The 19708-nt window shown below is 36.6% G+C and overlaps 2 protein-coding genes across 3 annotated transcripts in view; one reads left to right on the top strand and one right to left on the bottom strand.

Annotated features, from left to right (window-relative positions):
- nbas (NBAS subunit of NRZ tethering complex) overlaps window positions 1-11114 on the bottom strand; it is a 181837-nt gene extending 170723 nt beyond the window's left edge. For both annotated transcript variants that reach the window (XM_077220068.1, XM_077220069.1), the window contains exons 1-8: window positions 10983-11114; window positions 10552-10603; window positions 8846-8882; window positions 8367-8444; window positions 6592-6639; window positions 5791-5834; window positions 1097-1230; window positions 227-360 (exon numbers count right to left, since the gene is read on the bottom strand). In XM_077220068.1, coding sequence (XP_077076183.1) covers window positions 227-360; window positions 1097-1230; window positions 5791-5834; window positions 6592-6639; window positions 8367-8444; window positions 8846-8882; window positions 10552-10603; window positions 10983-11075 — 620 coding nt within the window. In that variant the 5' untranslated portion in view covers window positions 11076-11114. The remainder of the gene's footprint in view (window positions 1-226; window positions 361-1096; window positions 1231-5790; window positions 5835-6591; window positions 6640-8366; window positions 8445-8845; window positions 8883-10551; window positions 10604-10982) is intronic.
- Window positions 11073-19317, top strand: ddx1 (DEAD (Asp-Glu-Ala-Asp) box helicase 1). Its single transcript, XM_077220083.1, has 27 exons — window positions 11073-11125; window positions 11265-11431; window positions 11522-11573; window positions 11711-11774; window positions 11880-11909; window positions 12071-12167; window positions 12452-12499; window positions 12631-12714; window positions 12797-12880; window positions 12975-13051; window positions 13124-13196; window positions 13845-13921; window positions 14044-14158; window positions 14250-14388; window positions 14484-14544; window positions 16203-16301; window positions 16536-16625; window positions 16715-16903; window positions 16989-17040; window positions 17168-17314; window positions 17397-17488; window positions 17578-17650; window positions 18249-18321; window positions 18406-18448; window positions 18537-18632; window positions 18699-18819; window positions 18911-19317. Exons 2-27 carry the CDS (start codon window positions 11416-11418, stop codon window positions 19039-19041), a joined length of 2223 nt encoding a protein of 740 aa, XP_077076198.1. The 5' UTR covers window positions 11073-11125; window positions 11265-11415; the 3' UTR covers window positions 19042-19317.
- Window positions 19318-19708: the final 391 nt, after the last annotated feature.

Below are 19708 nucleotides of genomic sequence, written 5' to 3'. Positions count from 1 at the left end.
GTTTAATATATAAACTAAGATAAAATTGTGGTTAAAACAAGATTAATGGTTATTTAATAATAATAATAAAAAATATATATATATATATATTTTTTTTTTTAGTTAAATATTCTTTTGTTTTGTTTAAGTTTTTGTTTGCTTTTCATTATTTTATTTCACTCTGCAAAATATTTTTCAATGAATCGTTTTGTCTTAGCATAAAATGGCAACCTTGCTCTCCACGTACCTGACCAGATAACTCTTGAGCTGACCGCTGTAGGTGATGACCAGCAGCTCTGCTGACCACTGGGCACTGGCGGTGTATTCCAAGAACATCAGACCGGCTGCTGCATAGCTAAAATCTCCCGGGAAGCTCATGGCCTAGAGAGACAGACAAAAAGAAAGACATCAAAAAGATAGAGATGGAAGCAGAGTTTGAAAGTGACAAAAATATACGGAGTCATACAGTTCATTACACTCAGAGACTCTTTGATAGAGAGAGGGCATTTTTTGAGACTAAACTAATAGGTTCTGACAGAGAGATGGAAGAGTGTAGAGTAATGCGGGGGAGGATGAGAGCCAGCAAGAGAGAGACAGAGAGAGAAAGGGCCAGCAATATACTAACTGAGACCTCTCTAGCAGTGCAATCAAAAGAAACACAGAGGGGGGATTGAAAATTGGTAAAGGGGCAAGAGAGCTCTCTTTCTGAAAGAGAAACTCCTCAAATGTCCTCCAAGGGCATCAGGGGGCTTAGAGCTGAAGGGAACCAGAAAATGTGTTCCTTGCTTGGGCAGCAGAGTGAGAAAAGCCCCCTCCCGTGAGGGTCAGGCCTGCCTGGTCTACGGATCGAGAGAGAAAAAGAGCGAGAGAATGATAGAAGAGCCCAGCAGTGCAGAGAGCCAGAGGGCAAAGCACACAAGCCTGAAATTCAGTCATTAGGAGCCAGTCATTACAGCTATCACTTATACTGAAAAAAGAAAAGAGTGCTCTTACTGTGCACAAAAAGTGGAATCAATGACAAGTGATAGTGTGTGAGAGAGAGAATGACTGACTGAGGAAAGGACAGACGGAGAGAATGACAGAAGGTGATAAATACAGAACAGTATGTGTGACATACCGGTGGTATAACGAAGAGTTCGCTACCCATCAGGTCAAAAACTCGGACCGTACCGGTGCTGTCAGCGTATGCCAGCAGAGCACAATCATGACTCCACGCTACCCTGCGCCAGTGAGCGTTTGGATCCTTGGGTACTGAAACAGGAAGGAGAACAGAAATATACTGTAGTACTAAATGTATTTGGAGAAAGACTTTAAATATACATGACCATTCAAAAGTTTGGCGTCAGTAAGCATTAATTTGATCAAAAATAAAATGAATTCCTGTGATGGCAAAGCTACATTATTACTCCAGTCTTCAGTGTCACATGATCCTTCAGAAATCATTCTAATATGCTGATTCGCTGCTCAAAAAAATGATGATCATTATTATCATTGTTGAAAACAGTTGCTTAAAATATTTGTGGAAAATTTAATTCTCACTAGAAATTAATAAAATTAATTTTAATATAAATCTTTTGAACCAAATTTAAATGTCTTTACGGTCACTTTTGGTCAATTTAATGCATCTTTGCTGAATAAAAGTTTTTTTTTTCCTTTTAAAAAAATATTTCTGCCCTCAGACAATTTCTTAATTTAAAATGCAGTTAAAAACATGTTCAAGAAGAGGTATATTGACTCTGTATAATTGCATTTTTATTTATTTTATAAAAATTACAATTATAAGTAAATTAAATATTAAACTTTTTTCCCCAAATCTCTTAATGTAAACGTTTAAATTTTAATGAGTTTAATTTCATTAATCTATTATGCAAAGGTTCAGCATAATCTCTTTGCAGATGGGTTAATTTTTAAAGAAAAGTCAATTTAGCATCGGTCTGTGAGGCCAAGACATTTTTTTTTTAGAAACCTTCACTGTCAACAGTGAGGAAATCAAACCATTCACCGGATGAGCAGGATGAGCCCAAGGCTTTTCAATTAAAGTTCAAAAGCCCAGCGTGATAAAATCTGTATACTTAAACACTAAAGTAACACTTAAACACCAGCCGCATGATACAACAGCTTCTGGGCCTAGCAACCGTTTCATCCCAACAGCCTACATACAGAGAGCTTCAAAATGCACGCTTGAAGCCATCCAGGCACCGTTCAAGACAAGAGGGGGTTAATGAAGCACACTTTTGATTAAAAACATTTTGGCTTTGGTCCGAGCCGCACCGCTGAGATCAGATGCACACGACTCCTCAGTGTACATCAAAGCCAGTGGTTGCCATAGCAACCGTATCATCAATCCGATTCCGACCCCTGAGGTGTTGAAAACCGGGAAACGCAAGCTTGTGATTTCTATTCAGGTAGAAATGCACAGAAATATCAGTAGAGAGAGATTCAATAATTCACAATGAACGATGGCACTTAGCAAGATAAATATCGGTAGAGGAAACGCTTAAGCAGGGTCCATAAATCACCTCTCAGCTGTTAAAAGCTAATTAATCTAAGATAAACGGCGGGACCAATATTGCCTGAATTTGTGGGATGAGTGTACTGTATGCTATATGGGCAGATTCACACACCGTAAATCTCATTTAAATAAAATAAAGGGGGGGGCAAAATGCTTTTTAGTAGAAAATAATGCAAAGTCAGCAAAGCCACCTCGTTGAGCGCATACTAAATATAAAAACTGTATCCCTGAGATTGAAGTGCTGAGTCACTTTGTGCTCTCACAACAAGAAACTAACCTGAGAGGAATTGCGTTTGGATGAAAAACAGAGCGGCCATCCATAGTAACCAAAACATGACTTTCAGTTTGGGCTGAAGGCTGATCTGTTATGGTCTGTGCAGACTTGGGTTCACAGCATCAATTATAGAAAGCATCACAGATTTACCATTTGGTAGTAATATCTATAGATACGTAGATGCCACATGGCGAGAGTTAAATTCCCACAGAAATTGGATAACCTTTCACAGGTGAGAATGTGTTTGTTTGTTTTTATATGCATTAACTCAATATTAGTTTTTACTATGCTACTTTTTCATGTAGTATTAGCTCACAGCGTCATCTTGTTGTATTGTGTTAGTTTAGCAAAAATCAACATATACACATATTTATATATATGGTCATATCATAGAGCCAATCACGTCATCTGCTTGGCCATTTTTCACTTCTTGGATCAAAAATACCGAGAACTCATCTATCACTAAAAAAAAAATGTTTGTTATGTTGTTAGATATGCTGGAATGATAATACTTGATATTTCTGATGTTTGATATTTCAAATATAAACATAATGATATAATCTGTTGGTGTGGCCGCTTAATAAAGTTATCGTTATAGTCATATCATATCACAGATTGGGCCAATCACAGCGTCTACTTGCCCGCTTCTCGGACCAAAAATACTGATGACTCATCTTGCACTACTAAGATTTTAGTTTGGGATGCACGATACACTGGTACGATAACATTTGCAGATAACTGTTTTTTACAATATTTTCTATTGGCCTGTATTGGATATTTAATGCATGCTAATGCTAATTTGTACATTTAAATTGCCTTTGCATTCCCATCAGTATTACAGCACAGAACACACATTTATCTATAAAACATCACATTCTCCCCCACCAGACGAGAGAGGAAGAATGAAAGAAAGCAGCGTGAATATATAGAGCACAAAAGACTATGCCAATTATTCAAACACATCCATTTCATACACTTCACACTACTGTAAATTCTGCCTTTATAGAAAGTATTGGCTGAATGCAAATCTCCATGAAATGAACTGAAATGAACTAGGACAGTACGAATGAAAGTGAATTGAAAGCAGACTTGCATGTCTGCAGGCCTATTCTCTGAATGATATTGCTCATAAAATATTCAACATAAATGTAAAGCTATAAGAATTATAGAGCAGAGAAGAGAATAACAAGTAAAACAGCCTATTTAACTAAAGACTGGAAACTCAAAGTGGCAGAATTCATTCTTCGAAACAGCAATCATAAATAGCAAGAATACATAAAAAAAATGACTTTAAGACAAAGTGGGGTTCTTGATTTAACAAACAAATAATCTTGCAAAATATGGTAACACCCACATCATGAATGAATAATACACAATATACATCACCTAATTAATATTCAAGAGCCGGGCTGATAAGGTTTATAACGGTTAAAGGTGCAGTGTGTGATTTTACCGGTGAGGTTGCGAATTGCAATCAACAAAAGTTACGGTGGCCGACAGGAAAATATGTCATCGTCTGAGACAGCAGAAAGTGGCCAGTTCAGCAATGAGGTTTCTTTACAAAGATAAATTAAGAAATTAGGTTAACTTTATTATTCAGTAAAACAATATGTTATTGCGAATATTATTGTTACTTGTTCATCATTGTGTCAGTTAGGGCTGGGTAAAAATATCGATTCAATGCATTGCAATTATTTGTTTCTCAATTCAATATCGATTCATCAAATCCTATGAACCGATTCAGCCCACCGGCCAGTGGCGGCGCTGTGGGCAACACTCTAGTGAGAGCGTTCAGCGTTGTACAAGATGCCCTTTACCAAAACACAGAGCCATATAGAGTGATGGCTCTGCCAAAACAGCAAGATGACGGACAGTAGCTGCACTCCGTTCAAGCCTGCACCACCAATCAGGGACGTCGTTAGGCCTATTTCAGGGGGGCTGAAGCTACCCCAAAATGTTCCTAAGCCCCCCTAAATGATAATAAGAACAACAATAAGTCTCCGGGAGTCTCCCGCATATTGATAGCGTCTCCCCGATGTCCGCAAATTACTTCAAATCTCCCGAAATCTAGAGCTCGCGAGCTCCAAACCGCGTAGCGCGCACACGACAGAGAGGAAGAGAGCGAGAGTCCTTGCGTGTGTGTGCGAATGTGTGCCTCACAAAGCGCATTTTTTTATGAGTATGCACATTTTGTGTTTCTGTTTACATTTCTTTTATAACTTGAATGTATAGGAAGAAAGAAATATACTTTCTATTACAGTTACATGCACTTTAGAGGTGTGCTAATAAAGCAACTGTTTGTTACAGTTGTGGTTCGTATTCAACACATGTACAATATTGTACAGTTTGTTCTGCTAAATAAACCATGAAGGGCAACATGCTGGGGTCAATTTGTTCTTAAACATTGGTAATTCTGCACACGTTATTTAAAAGTATACTCAGGTACTTAATTACTTGTGTATTTACTAATTATTGAATCGATATCGAAGCTAATAGATCAATATCGAATCGAAATCGAATCAAATCGAAGCCTCAAGAATCGAAATCGAATCGAATTGTGAAATTCCTAACAATACCCAGCCCTAGTGTCAGTGTTTTATTCGCGGACTTTAGGTAGGTTCCTTACACGAAGAACAACAATAGTAACAAAACGCGTTTGTCCGTTTAGGGCTACTGTAGAAACATGGCGACGTATTTCAATGTAAGGGGACCCACGGTTTATGTAGATGTATGTAAATGTCTCATTCTAAGGTAATAAAAACATAACGGTTCATTAAGTAAGGTCTTTATACACCACTGAAAACATAGTTATGAATATGATATTGCATTTCTGTCAACAGATCCTCCTAAATATTACACAATGCACCTTTAAATTAATATTGTGAAGTATTTTTTTTTATTTTTTACTAAAATGACATTTTACAAATATCAAAATGTATATAAACATGTTATATGCAATTTATTTTGTTACAAATTTGACAAAATACCCTGCCATAACTAAACAAAAACAAAACATCTACTGTACCTTGGCATTTTCCTATGATGGATCCAAAGTCATCTCTAGCTGACCTGAAAGAGAGCATGAAGCACATTAGAAGCACGTCGATAAATAAGGCCCAAGGACTTTAACAATGACGATAACAATAAAGATATTGATCTAAAAATCGTTCTAAATATAAACTAACAGCAGAATCCACAACAGAAATATAATCATAATGGCACAGAGAAACAATATCACTGGAATCCCGTTCAGAATGATTTTTTTCCAGCTGATGAATAATGTAAACATTGTCAGCCAATCAGAATCCACTCTACTTTAAAGAACAAGCATTTAAAGCAACAAAACTGTATGGAATGCTTAGAATAAACAGAACAACATCACCCGCTAGTGTGGACGCTAATATAGTTATCATTTTAGTTATCGTTCTTGGTGTGAACTGGCCTTTATACGCGAGTGTTTTGAGTTCACATCAGCCTCCGTAAGTAACTGTAGTATAATGGGGAGAAACTATTGTTTTTTTAGATTAAGAAATTTGATATTTACGGGTTGTTTTTCGAACATCAGGCTCCGAATTTCCGAAACCATGAAGCGTGACACTTTCAATTCTGTGTGAGCTGATTAGCTGGTGCAGGCGTAATAAATCACACCTACTGAAACTGAATTGCACATGAAAACATGCGTTCATACATTTAAAAATACATAATCTGTGCCAAATCATCAATCTCAGAAATAGCTTTGCTCAGTTGAACTGCACCCGAGACAAGAGAGTGAAAAATTAACCAATTATAGAAAGGGCAAACATTTCCAATCGATGTGCAGAATTACCTAATTTCCACGCATTGGTCCTGAACCACAGCCAGGAGCTTCCCATTACTGCGGAAAAGAAAAATAAATAAATATATAAATCAAAATGGGGGAAAAGAAGACAGAATGATTGTGTAAGCAAACATGGGGCCAAAAATAAACATTTCTAACACAGAGAACATTCTCCTCCATCTGGAAATCAATAGCTAATTAAAGCTTGCCATCTCTGCTTGTGTTGCACTGTTTTGCATAACCAGATAACTGGCAGGAACAAGAACAGTGTGAGAAAAAAATGAGTTTGATTGAGAGATTGCGTGGCTTGCATCCACAAACAGATGTTTAATTCAAATTGGATGTCTCACAATAACCAAAGCACACAAAATAATGATTTCCTGAAAACCCACGAAACTTTTCTGGTTGTGCATGTTACCCTGAGAAGGGGAACAAGACACTGCATCCTCTAGAGGTCATGCTGGAGGCGTTCCCCAAAATGTCCTCTAGAGGACGCAGTGAGAGTTCTCCTTCTAATAGGAGACCATGGTTACATGAGAAACCTGAGACGTTCCCCATCTAATGAGAACTTGCACTGTGTCCTCTAGAGGACATTTTGGGGAATGCCTCCAGCATGACCTCTAGGGGTCACAGTGGCTACGTTTACATGCAACCAAATAATTTGATAGTAATGAGATTGATGCCTCAATCGGACTGAAAGGCCTTCACGTAAACGCCTTAATCGATCCGACTGAGCTCGATCCGAATGAAATTGATCGGATTGAAAGGGGTGGTTTATTCCTTTTCTAATCCGAATGAGAGAGCATGTAAACACTTGATCGGATTGAAAACCGAAACTGAAAGGACTGGGCATGTGCAATGACGTTGAAATAGAATAATGACGTATGCCGCGTGGTACGAGCTGTTGTTCCTGTTATATAAAGTGTAATATAAATGAGTGTCCCATCATCCTAAAATACTCCTTTCACTCAGCGTCTGTGAAGTGGAGCAAGACAATGTCCCATCAGTCCTTGTTTCAGAATCTCATCCACAGGCGACTGGTTTTGGGCGCGGGGAGGGGCATTTTTACCGCGTGATAAATAGGCTCTAAACGGCACAGCACAACGGTTCATATGCTCATTTACACCAAATTATGACCAGAAATGGATAAATATTAAGTCTGCTGTTTAAAACAATGTAAGTGAATAGTTAGTATGTGCAAACAGCGGGAAACTCTGTGTATTCGTGCAGTGTGCGCATGTCAAAAAATCTATTCCGATTTTAAGCTTGTGACATATAAACGCACACATCAACCCGATCACGTTTAGCATTCACGTAAACTCTACATTCAGATTCATCAATCGGATTAAATTCAGTCGGATTGAAACAAAAGTTGTGCATGTAAAATTAGCCGGTGTCTCATTCCCATTCGAAAGGGAACGTCTCAGGTAACTCATGTAACCATGGTTCCCTGAGAAGGGGAACGAGACACTGCATCTTCTAGAGGTCACGCTGAAGGCGTTCTCCAAAATGTCCTCTGAAGGATGCAGTGCGAGTTCCCATTTTAAAGGAAAACACTGTTGTTGCAGTTATAATGAACCTAAAACAACTCGAGACCCAAAAGAGTCTAAATTAGGGACACAGTATCTTATTCACTTCAGTAAGGCTGAGTCAATGAGGTGAGGATGAACAATATACAGCACATCATGAAGCATCAAGTGCAAAAGAGCTTTTCACACTGTAGATGAACCTGCTAAAACATGTCTGGAATAGACTGACCCAAATGGTAGCTTTTATGGTATTACCTTGCCAGCACCAACTGCCAGTTCACTTGTTTGGTTGCGAGGCGAACCAGCCCAGGTGGCAGAGTTGAACTGGAGGGGCTGAAATACAGAGAAAAGTACAGAGACTATACTGACTTATTCAGCAAGGCACATTCAATTGATCAAAAGTGACAGCAAATACATTTACCCATTTACAAAATATTCCTATTTCAAATAAACGCTGCTCTTTCTAGTTAAGGAATCCTGAAAACAAATGTATCATGTCTACCACAAAAATGTTAAGAAGCACAACTGTTTTCAACATTGATAATGATAAGAAATGCTTCTTGAGCCCAAAATCTGAATATTAATATATTAAAAAATATTAAAACAGAAAACAGTTCTTTTTTAAAATATTGTAATCATACTGTATTTTTTATCAAATGCAGCCTTGATGAGCTTGATCTATTATTAATTCTAATACTTCACTGTTAACACAACAAGAGGAGAGGATATCTCACCTGTACCAAAGGTAGTGCAGAATGAACCTAAAGGGTCCTGGAAGACACAATTTAAGATTTTTGACTATCATTCAAATAATATGACTGCCATGTTATGCAATTGTTGGAGAAATGCAAACCAGATTATACAGACTTTGAAGAAATATATAACCAGTATTGTTATTCTTACCTAAATTAAAATATATTAATTAAAATAAAGGTAAAAATTTGAATATTACATGAAAAACTTAAAAACAAAAAGTGAACTTTGAACAAATATTGCCTTGGCAACTAACTGAATTAAGTTGAAGTACTAAAAAATGCAAATGCTATATAGAAATATATATGTGTATATATACATAGAAATATATATGTATATATTATATAATGCATTTGCATTTTTTAGTACTTCAACTTAATTCAGTTAGAATTAATGAATGGGAAAAAAAATACAAAAAAGTACTCTAAAACTGAAAATGTATATAAGCTTATTCGAAATTAGTTGCATGTCATTCAGACATGACATTCAGTACAAATTATGATATAAATAATACAAAAATAACAATAAAAAATAATCTAATTTTTTTTAAATACAATTTTATATATATATATATATATATATATATATATATATATATTAGGGATGCACCGATACCGATACCAGTATCGGTATCGGGCCCGATACCAAGCTCATGTACTTGTACTCGTACTCGTAAAAATACCCCGATACCAAAGACCGATACGTCACGTATATCCTCAGCTTATATTTCTTAATCCTTATAAACACTCTTCCTGCAGTTATAGTGTTGCTAGATTTAATAGTACACTCTAATATTTCACTTTACACTTTCGGCTGTGATTACATTGTTACTCAGTGTTATTTTAAACATTTGTTCTGTGATTTCTTTGGCACTTTATGACAAATTTGATTGTCTTGTTGTCTGTGATTTCTTTAGCATTTTGACAACTTTGTGACAGGCAGGTAAAATTTACATTCATTATGTCCTTGGTTTTGCCCTCTGGAGGTTATTGGACTCTGTGAAATTTGGGCTTTGAAAATTTGTGATAAGCACAATAAGAATGAATTATTTTTTTAAGTTTATTTAAGTTGTTGAAAATAAAGATGCTGATATGTTCATTAGTCTCATTTTGTTGTTCTTAGAAAATTGCCACATAAAACGAGAACCCCCCGGTACAACAGGCATCGGTATCGGTATCGGCGAGTACCAGGAAAAAAATATCGGTACTCGTACTCGACCCTTAAAAAGTGGTATCGGTGCATCCCTAATATATATATATATATATATATATATATATATATATATATATATATATATTAATATTTATCACGATTAAACTGGAAATAATCTGACTTCACTAATAGATGTATAAGCAACTTGATTTGAACTTCAACATTTATGTGATTAGGATCAGGTATTGTATTATTCCAAAGAAATTTATTTTATATTGAGTAAACATGACTGGCAAATAAACACATTCACATTGCAACATTTTTCTATGTAAAGCTGCTTTGGAATGATGGCTGTGTCTCAATCATGTGAGCTGCCGACCTAGACAACACTGGCATTGCAGTCTTTACCTAACTAACTTACTTAAGACATGTTGAATATTAGTTACTATAATTATGCTACCCCTCTGGATTCTCATATATATATATACATAACATTTTGTAAACATGTTCTGCATCTTATCCTTGCTGTCCATACCTGTTACAGCCTTTGCAACGAGTGAAGAGTTGCGTTCCTTCAATCCACGTAGCTGGGGGGAAAGAAATCCAACACAAACAGCATGATTTCACACTCACGGTATCATGTATCTACAGGACTGTTTGTATCAGCTGGCACTAGCCTGTTAAATGGACAATTTAAGCATATCAACTTGCACCTAACGTTACTCCCAAAACAAGCAGCTGGAGATACGTGACAATATACAAACAAATGTATATATGAAGAGCTGTAAATTATCATGAAGATATTTATTACATAATAATATTTACAGAATATAAACCCTGGATAATGGAACTTCGTTACGTGGCTCAAAACAACTTGCGCAGAACTGATCTGATATAAAACATGTATATTTCAATATCGGGTTAGAAAATCATTTATTCAAAGTAAGTTGGAATATTTCGACAAACCTGCGTGTCTGTTTCGGCTGGCCATTCTGTGTTAACAAGTAAATCATATAATATATTCTCCTCTTCGTCTTCCAGAATAATATCACCTGCCATGTTTTCAATGAACTGGATAGCACACACGTCACACTACGGCGGCCTGCGAGGTACATATAAAGGGGCTGATGATCTTTTCAATTTTGCGTCTGATTATTTATAAGTTGTTTTCTCAACGTATATGTAATTTAAATATAAATTTTATTAATTTTACATGTACTTTATATATTTTCTGTCATTAAAAACAAGATCAGCGGAACTGAAGCGAGGAAGCGCAATCCGCACGGACCGGTTTTTCCTACTAGCACCAAAGCCATTCTCTGCTAGCACCCTGTCAAAAGAAAACCAGCAGCACACGTTACATCCGGTGAAACACTCGCAGTCGCAGGAGTTTGACACCATGGCAGCCTATGGCGGTGAGATTTACCCGTCAACATTTGTTTATAAATTGAGTGTGGTTAAACCGTTTGTGAAATTATATCTTCTTGTTTTGACTTAACTTACAGAAATGGGAGTAATGCCTGAAATTGCACAGGCGGTGGAAGAAATGGACTGGCTGTGAGTTGTCTCCTAGTTCAAGGGTTTCCAATAATTTTTTACCACACTTCGAAAACCCCTGTCATAGTTCTTACACGCCTCATAAGTTAACAATCCATGCAGAATTAAAGTAGTATTGATTTGATCTTCTCTTTCAGGTTGCCAACAGACATTCAGGCCGAATCCATCCCGTTAATTCTGGGTGGAGGAGACGTGCTTATGGTGAGATCACCATCACAACCAGTGTTGTGTGTGTGTGTGTGTGTGTGTGTGTATATGTGTGGATCACCACCGCCTCTGTACTCACCTGTGTGTTTATGTTCACAGGCTGCTGAGACTGGGAGTGGAAAAACTGGAGTAAGTGTGACTTTCTCATAAATCAATGCTGACTGTTGGGTTTTTTGGTGACTGTGCACTTTGTTATAAAATATACTGTATATTATATTTCATTAAATGTATTATATATACAATGTATAGGATCAATGAAATGTGAACACAAAATTAATGTGGTCTTGTAGGCCTTCAGTATTCCAGTCATCCAAATAGTCTATGAGACCCTTAAAGACCAGCTGGAGGGGAAGAAGGGACGCAGTGCTGTGAAGACAGGAGGAGCAGGTATTAAACTATAATATCACCCTTCAACTATACATAGCCTTAGCCGCTCTTATTTTACATTGACATACCATCAATAAGAATTTTTAAAAAAAAATACGAAATTTGTAATTGTCAACAGAAGACAATTAAACATGGTCAACTTTAACTTCAATGTCGGAAGTATTTTGAGACGACTAGCGAATTTCATTTCAGAAACTACTTTCCTGACATTTGCTCTCATATATTTGATAGATTATTATTTCCAATTCATTGATTGTTGTTCCTGGATTTGTTGTCCATCCCAGTTTTCAATAAATGGCAGATGAACCCCTATGACAGAAGTCCAGCATTTGGTAAGTGTTTAACACTTATGTAAAATGCCAAGCCTGGATTGATCCTGAACTCTTCACTGTGATTCTGCAATCTTATTTTATTTCTTTATTGCAACAAAATTATTATGTTACTTTTTTTTTTCTTTCTTCAGCTATCGGTGCTGATGGCCTGTGCTGTCAGAGCAGAGAGTTCAAAGAATGGCATGGCTGTCGTTCAACCAAAGGAGTCACAAAAGGTAAGAGAACATCCTTTTTGAGTTTTCTGTCTAAAAACCAAGGGAATCCTGTAAGATTCATTCTTCACTGCTTTTTCTCCAGGGAGGTATTATTATGAAGTGACCTGTCACGATCAAGGGCTGTGTAGGGTGGGCTGGTCTTCTGCCCAGGCATCACTGGACTTGGGTATGTTTCAGTATGACCTCATTACATTGATTTGGGTTATAACATAACTTCAGTCATAATATTGTTTGTTATTCTGTTTTTACCCATCTCTTAGGAACGGATAAATATGGATTTGGCTTCGGAGGAACTGGAAAGAAATCTCACAATAAGCAGTTTGACAGTTATGGAGAAGTAAGGCATAATGAGGGCCTTTGAATTGATACTCCAGTTTTAGAGGTTTGACATGATTTATGTCTTTTCCAGGAATTCACTATGCACGACACCATAGGATGCTACATAGATGTGGATAAAGGCCATGTGTCATTCTCTAAAAATGGTTTGTTTTTATGCCTTTCAGATATTTTTATTAAATAAATTAATAACATTTCATATAATTGAGCATGTTGTCATACATATGGCATGTTGAATGTCATTCAGGTCACACTTCTGAACTGGGTCAGTAAGATTATTTTTTTAATTAATGCTTTATTTAGCAAGGCTGGAATAAATTGATTAAAAATGACATAAGATATTTATAAAGATTTCTATTTAAAATAAATGCTGTTCTTTTGAATTTCTATTTATCAAAGAATCTTGAAAAAATGGTTTCCACAAAAGATATTAAGCAGCACAACTGTTTTCAACATTTATGATCATAATGAGAAATGTTTCTTGAGCACCAAATCGGCATATTAGAATGATTGCTGAAGGATCATGTGACACTGAAGACTGGAGTAATGGTGAAAATTCAGCTTTGCCATCACAGGAAAATTATTGTTTTCGGGTTTTTTTTGAGAAATTTAAAATTTTAACGTGGTGAGCATATGAGACTTCTTTCAAAAACATTCGAATCTTACTGACCCCAAATTTTGAAACTAGTGTACATCTATAAATGTTTTGTATCACAATATTTCTTTAGTACCAGTTTACTATGCAGCCTTTAATGCAAATGCCACTGTAATTGATTCCTTATTGGCTTTCACAGGTAATGATCTGGGTTTGGCATTTGAGATTCCTCAGCAGCTGAAAAACCAGCCCTTCTTTGCTTCCTGTGTGCTGAAGGTATCTGGCATATACTAAACTAGCTACTCTTTACATATAATAAAAACCTTCTCGTTGCTACGTAATGTTTCTCTTACGCACCAGCTATTCTTAAAATGTGTATTTGTGTCAATCAAACACAGAATGCTGAACTGAAATTCAACTTTGGCGATGAACCTTTAAAAAACCAACCTAAAGATGGATATGTGGCCCTAAACCAGGCTTCAGATGGTCATGTGGTTAAATCCAGCCAGACAGGTGAGCTTCAAATCATATTCATTTCTTACTGCCTTCAGGGCTTGTATTAATGTTTTCTTGCATTCTGCCTGTCATGCGTATTTGTCCTCAGGCAGTGCTAAAGTGAGTCAGGTCAAATCCAGTTCTAACGCCCCCAAAGCTCTCATCATTGAGCCGTCTAAAGAGCTGGCTGAACAAACCCTCAATAATGTCAACCAGTTCAAGAAATATGTTGACAATCCCAAACTAAGGTGAGCTGAGATTGACATAGGAGCTGCAGTGATTTTGATTATTGTTGTGTCTGGTGATGGTTTGGCGTTAACTGAACATCGTGATGTTATTGCAGGGAACTTCTGATAATCGGAGGAGTGGCTGCTAAAGAACAGCTCTCCGTTTTAGAAAGTGGGGTAAGTGTCCAAAGTATACAGTACTGTTCAAAAGCTTGGGGTTAGTACAAATTTAGGATGCATTACATGGATCAAAAGTGATACCAAAGGCATGTATAATGTTAAAAAAAAATTCTATTTCAAATAAACGCTGTACTTTTGAACTTTCTATTCAAAGAATCCTGTAAAAATCACAGTTTTCACACAAAAAAAGAAAATTAAAAGTATCACAACTTGGGGGGATTGGGGGGTATGAAAAATTCATATCACAATTATAGTGACCGAAATTATCGTGATTATCAATATTATCACGGTTCTGTTAAAACAGGATGAAAGTGTTAAAAAAGAACTGATGCTCACACTGAAAGCATTTCAACAAGTTTTATATTTGAGAATCAACAAACAACAAATAAAACAAGCAGCTCTATGCACTTTTTAAAGTAAGATTCTATTCTGTGGCATTTTCTTCCTTATGACCGTTGTCAATAGCAACATATAGCACAGCGCGCACATCCATGGATCATAACGGACGCGCGCTCTTATTTCATTCAAATACAACTTGTCATCTTGCGTCTCCGTTATTGATTGTATTGAAAATGAAATCAGAGTTGATTTATTGTTTACAGAATTTGATAATATTGTTGTGATCATCTTGTCTGGACGAGTTTTGTACGCTGTACAAAATGGATTTAACAGGTAAGAATAGAGACATTAATCTCTATTCAATATGTCCCCGTAATTATGTGGTAAAAAAAAAATTCGGTGTTATAAGTGTACAATGAATATGCATTATTATCTCTTAAATGTCACTCTTAATGGTCTTGTTTGAACTTGTTCGTTCGTCTTTGGGCTCAAAGCCACTTGCTGCGAACTTTTCTTCGCTGAAGCTTCAAGTTTATTTCAAGTGAGTGAGATAAAATATTTCAACTCAAAACAATATTTTGTGCCCAATTATTTCCCAGACGTAGTTTTAGTATTGAGATCAAAGTTAACTTGCCTTGCGTTCTCTACAACAGTGGGTGATGGTCACACAGGACGACTCTGCAGATTTGAAGTGTTTAGCCCTATCGCAGAGGCTTTTTTTGTGCATGTTCTGCAGACAGAGTGACCATCCTCGATTAAGTTTCCCTCAGGATTTTAGTAAATGCCAAAATATGACCACACCTCCGATTTGGTCCTCTTAAAAGGCTGAAAAATCCCCCAAACACGGTCACTGCCTTCCGCCATTCCAACAACAACATTGCGCGCCTGCGTCAGACTGTTGCTGGCTGGACAGGATTTATTAGTGAGTTATTAAAAACCCGATAATCAAACACGGTTTTAATGATAATTGAATTTTAAACGATATTACTAACCGTCAGTACATTTTATCGTGGTTTATAGTGAAACCGGTAATCGTCCCATCCCTAATCACAACTGTTTTCAACATTGATAATAAGAAATGTTTCTTGAGCACCAAATCAGCATATTAGAATGATTTCTGAAGGATCATGTGACACTAAAGACTGGAGTAATGGTGGTCTTGGGCTGAAAAAGTTTGAAGACCCCTGTCTTAGACCATAATATAGAATTCAAAACATTAGACTATAATACAGTTTAAAACATTTACAACATTAAACAAGGTTTACAGTACTATGTATCATTCTGAATGAATACTTTATCACTTCATTGTCCTTTAGGTTGACATTGTGGTTGGGACCCCAGGAAGACTGGATGATCTCATATCCACAGGGAAGCTGGATCTATCCCAAGTCCGCTTCCTGGTGCTGGATGAGTGTGTATGTTGCACACTTAAGCTTATGCAATTCTGTACAGTTTAGCATTAAAGGAATAGGAATTCTGTTGAAAGCATTCATGGTATTCTGTTGATTTCACTGTAAATCATTTTAACTTTTAACTAAGTTTATGTAAAAAAAAATGTTAACCATCATCAAGATTATAGGCTAAATTTAGCTTAACATATGGGAAAGTGTATAAAAGAAATACTTTTATTCTGGTTTAATTGTGTTCAGGATGGACTTCTCTCAGCTGGCTACACTGACTTTATCATGAGGGTCTACAACCAGATCCCTCAGGTGACCTCAGACGGCAAGAGACTACAGGTGATGAGAGCTCTGATATCTGTTTCCATGAATATGCATTAGAGTTGTCAGGTACAGTTCTTCAAAAATGAGCCACGTGTGTTTTGTAGGTGATCGTTTGCTCTGCCACGCTGCACTCATTCGATGTGAAGAAGCTCTCAGAGAAGATCATGCATTTCCCCACATGGGTGGATCTAAAGGGAGAAGATTCGGTACCAGAAACGGTCCATCACGTGGTGGTGCCAGTCAACCCAAAAAATGACAGGCTTTGGGAGAAACTGGGAAAGAACCACATCAGGGTACATATGTAGCAAACATCTCACTTCCTTATGCCTTTGTCTAAATGTACAAGAAGTCTAAATCCGTGAGGTTGTGTCTTCCCAGACGGATGAAGTTCACGCCAAGGATGACACACGACCCGGAGCCAACACCTCAGGTAAGAATCATCCAGAAATATATTAATGGTTCCATGCTCGTATTATCAATTGTGAACATTTCAAAAGGACCTTGGCTTGGTCTGATATAAAGGTCTTGCGGTGAATCATTTTATATGGCTTTATCAGAGATGTGGTCAGAGGCCATTAAGATTCTGAAGGGAGAGTATACGATCAGAGCCATTAAGGAGCATAAGATGGATCAGGCCATCATCTTCTGCAGGACAAAGATCGACTGCGACAATATGGAGCAGCACTTCATCAAGCAGGGAGGAGGTGAGGCGGGCTTTTAGCATCATTATCGAACGGCCATTATTTGCCATCACTTCTGGATGCAAACATTTGTCTTTTACTACAGGTCCAGACAAGAAAGGACACCAGTTGTCTTGTGTCTGTCTTCATGGTGACAGGAAACCAAATGAGCGCAAATATAACTTGGAGCGATTCAAGGTAAAGAAAAAATGAAAAAATCTTGCCATTGAATAACTTTATTAATTATAGTCACTTGTAAAAGTATTCTTTTATCATCCTCACTTTAGAAACAGGAAGTGAAGTTTCTGATTTGCACAGATGTGGCTGCTAGAGGAATCGATATCCGTGGTGTTCCTTATGGTAAGAAGGAGGGCCAGAATTTCTCTATTTTCAGACTTTAACCACAACAACTGATACTGATCACTTTCTCTGTTTACGCCGTTTCCTATAACTAGTATACAGAATGATTTTTAATTATCATTGTTTTTTGCCGCAATAATACCTATTAGTAACATTACAAATATATATGTATTAATAATTTAATGTTTATTTACTGCATTTGATAAAAACAAAAATAAATAATTATTATTATTACTTATTATATATTTTGGTTTTATTATTATATAAATCATCATTAATTAATAATAATTTATAAATAGATGAATATACTATTAATATTCATGCCAATTTGATGCAAAATGATTGCAATTGTTTAACTGTCAAGGTTAAAATGCAATGCTTGACCCCTACTTCATTTATGGCAAAAAATAAATGCATAACTCATGAACACAGTTGTTTTCTGTTTAATGCGAAATGGTGTTGTTGGGTACCGTTTAACAAATCCAGCAACGTGCCATTTATTAATAGACCTGTTGTTTCAAAAACAAACGTTAAAAAATCAATCAAGCCTATCTGAAATGAATTCAAAAACGGATAATTGCAATATTATGTTTTGCAGTGATAAACGTGACTCTGCCGGATGAGAAGCAGAACTATGTTCATCGCATTGGAAGAGTTGGCAGAGCGGACAGGTGACGCCCAGCGTTTGTCTTGTATCATTATGTGTAGATTGCGATCTGTCAAAGTTTGTGTGAATATTTGTGATGTCCCTACAGGATGGGTTTGGCTATATCCCTGGTTGCAATGGAGAAAGAGAAAGTAAGTAGGAAGTACAGGAGAACTGGTGTAAAAGTATAAATGTGTGTTTGTTTGTGTTGTTAATTGTGTGTGGGGGTTGTGCACACAGGTGTGGTACCACGTTTGTGCCAGCAGAGGGAAAGGCTGCTATAACACCAAACTCAAAGAGAGCGGAGGATGCACTATTTGGTACAACGAGAAAGAGGTGAGAACTGCATTTACATGGCATTAACAATATTCGAACTTCTTATATATTGTGCTTCTGTTTTAGTTGTTGTCAGAAATCGAGGAGCATCTGAAATGTACCATTACTCAGTGTGAACCTGACATCAAAGTACCTGTTGATGAATTTGACGGCAAAGTGACGTACGGGCAGCGCAGGGCTACGGGGGGTGAGTGTTTTCAGAAGTCCTGTTTCTAGGCCATTCACGTTGTATCTCTATCACTTATCTCCATATCTGTTCCCACCCCCACACACCCCAGGTGGTCTCTATAAGGGCCATGTGGATATATTGGCCCCGACCGTACAGGAACTGGCCAACCTGGAGAGAGAGGCACAAACTTCCTTCCTTCAACTCAGCTATCTACCCAACCAGCTGTTTAAAGCATTCTAGAACACGATCGCATGCGCCACACTCAAATAATCGCAAATGGAGACACTAGAGGACAAGAATGTTTGTCACTAACTTTACATAATAAATGTATTTAATTTCTGGTTCATGTGGTTTGAATGCAAATTTGAAATTAGCTTGTGCTATTATTGACTTTTTTTGATCAATTGATTTTCTTTAATATTTTAAATATTGAAGAAATGTAAAAATTAGTTTTGTTTTTCCAAAGCATTGTTAATTATGCAAGTGGTCAACCTGAAATAAATTAAAAGAGCATAATGCTTCTGTTTTCTTCAGTGATTGTGTTTAGAACATATAAGCAGAGCTCATCTTTTCAGTATTTGAGAAAACTCCGATGAAATTTAAATTTAATCAAATGCAAAGAGGCAGTTGATGAAAAAAGTTTCTTTTTTTTTTACTAACATTTTTTATATATATTATTTTCATATAATTAGAGCTAAATCTATTATAAATGTATTATTTTATACTATAGGCTAATAATCACAACAAGCGTATGTTAAATAATGTACGCCAAATAACAAGCACATGAAAAAAATAAAACAGATTTTTTCAAACAATGTTTAGAAATCATGGGGGAAAAAGTGTTTATATTAATTTATGTATTATGTAATGTATAGGTTTTCTTGCCTAATAACAATAAAAACCGAAT

Source organism: Siphateles boraxobius, unplaced genomic scaffold (genome assembly GCF_051911475.1).
Source record: "Siphateles boraxobius isolate OS27281-9 unplaced genomic scaffold, OSU_SipBor_1 8, whole genome shotgun sequence".
NCBI lineage: Eukaryota > Metazoa > Chordata > Actinopteri > Cypriniformes > Leuciscidae > Siphateles > Siphateles boraxobius.
The sequence above is the reverse complement of the archived record's forward strand: the minus strand, read 5'-3'. Positions and strand labels throughout refer to the sequence as shown.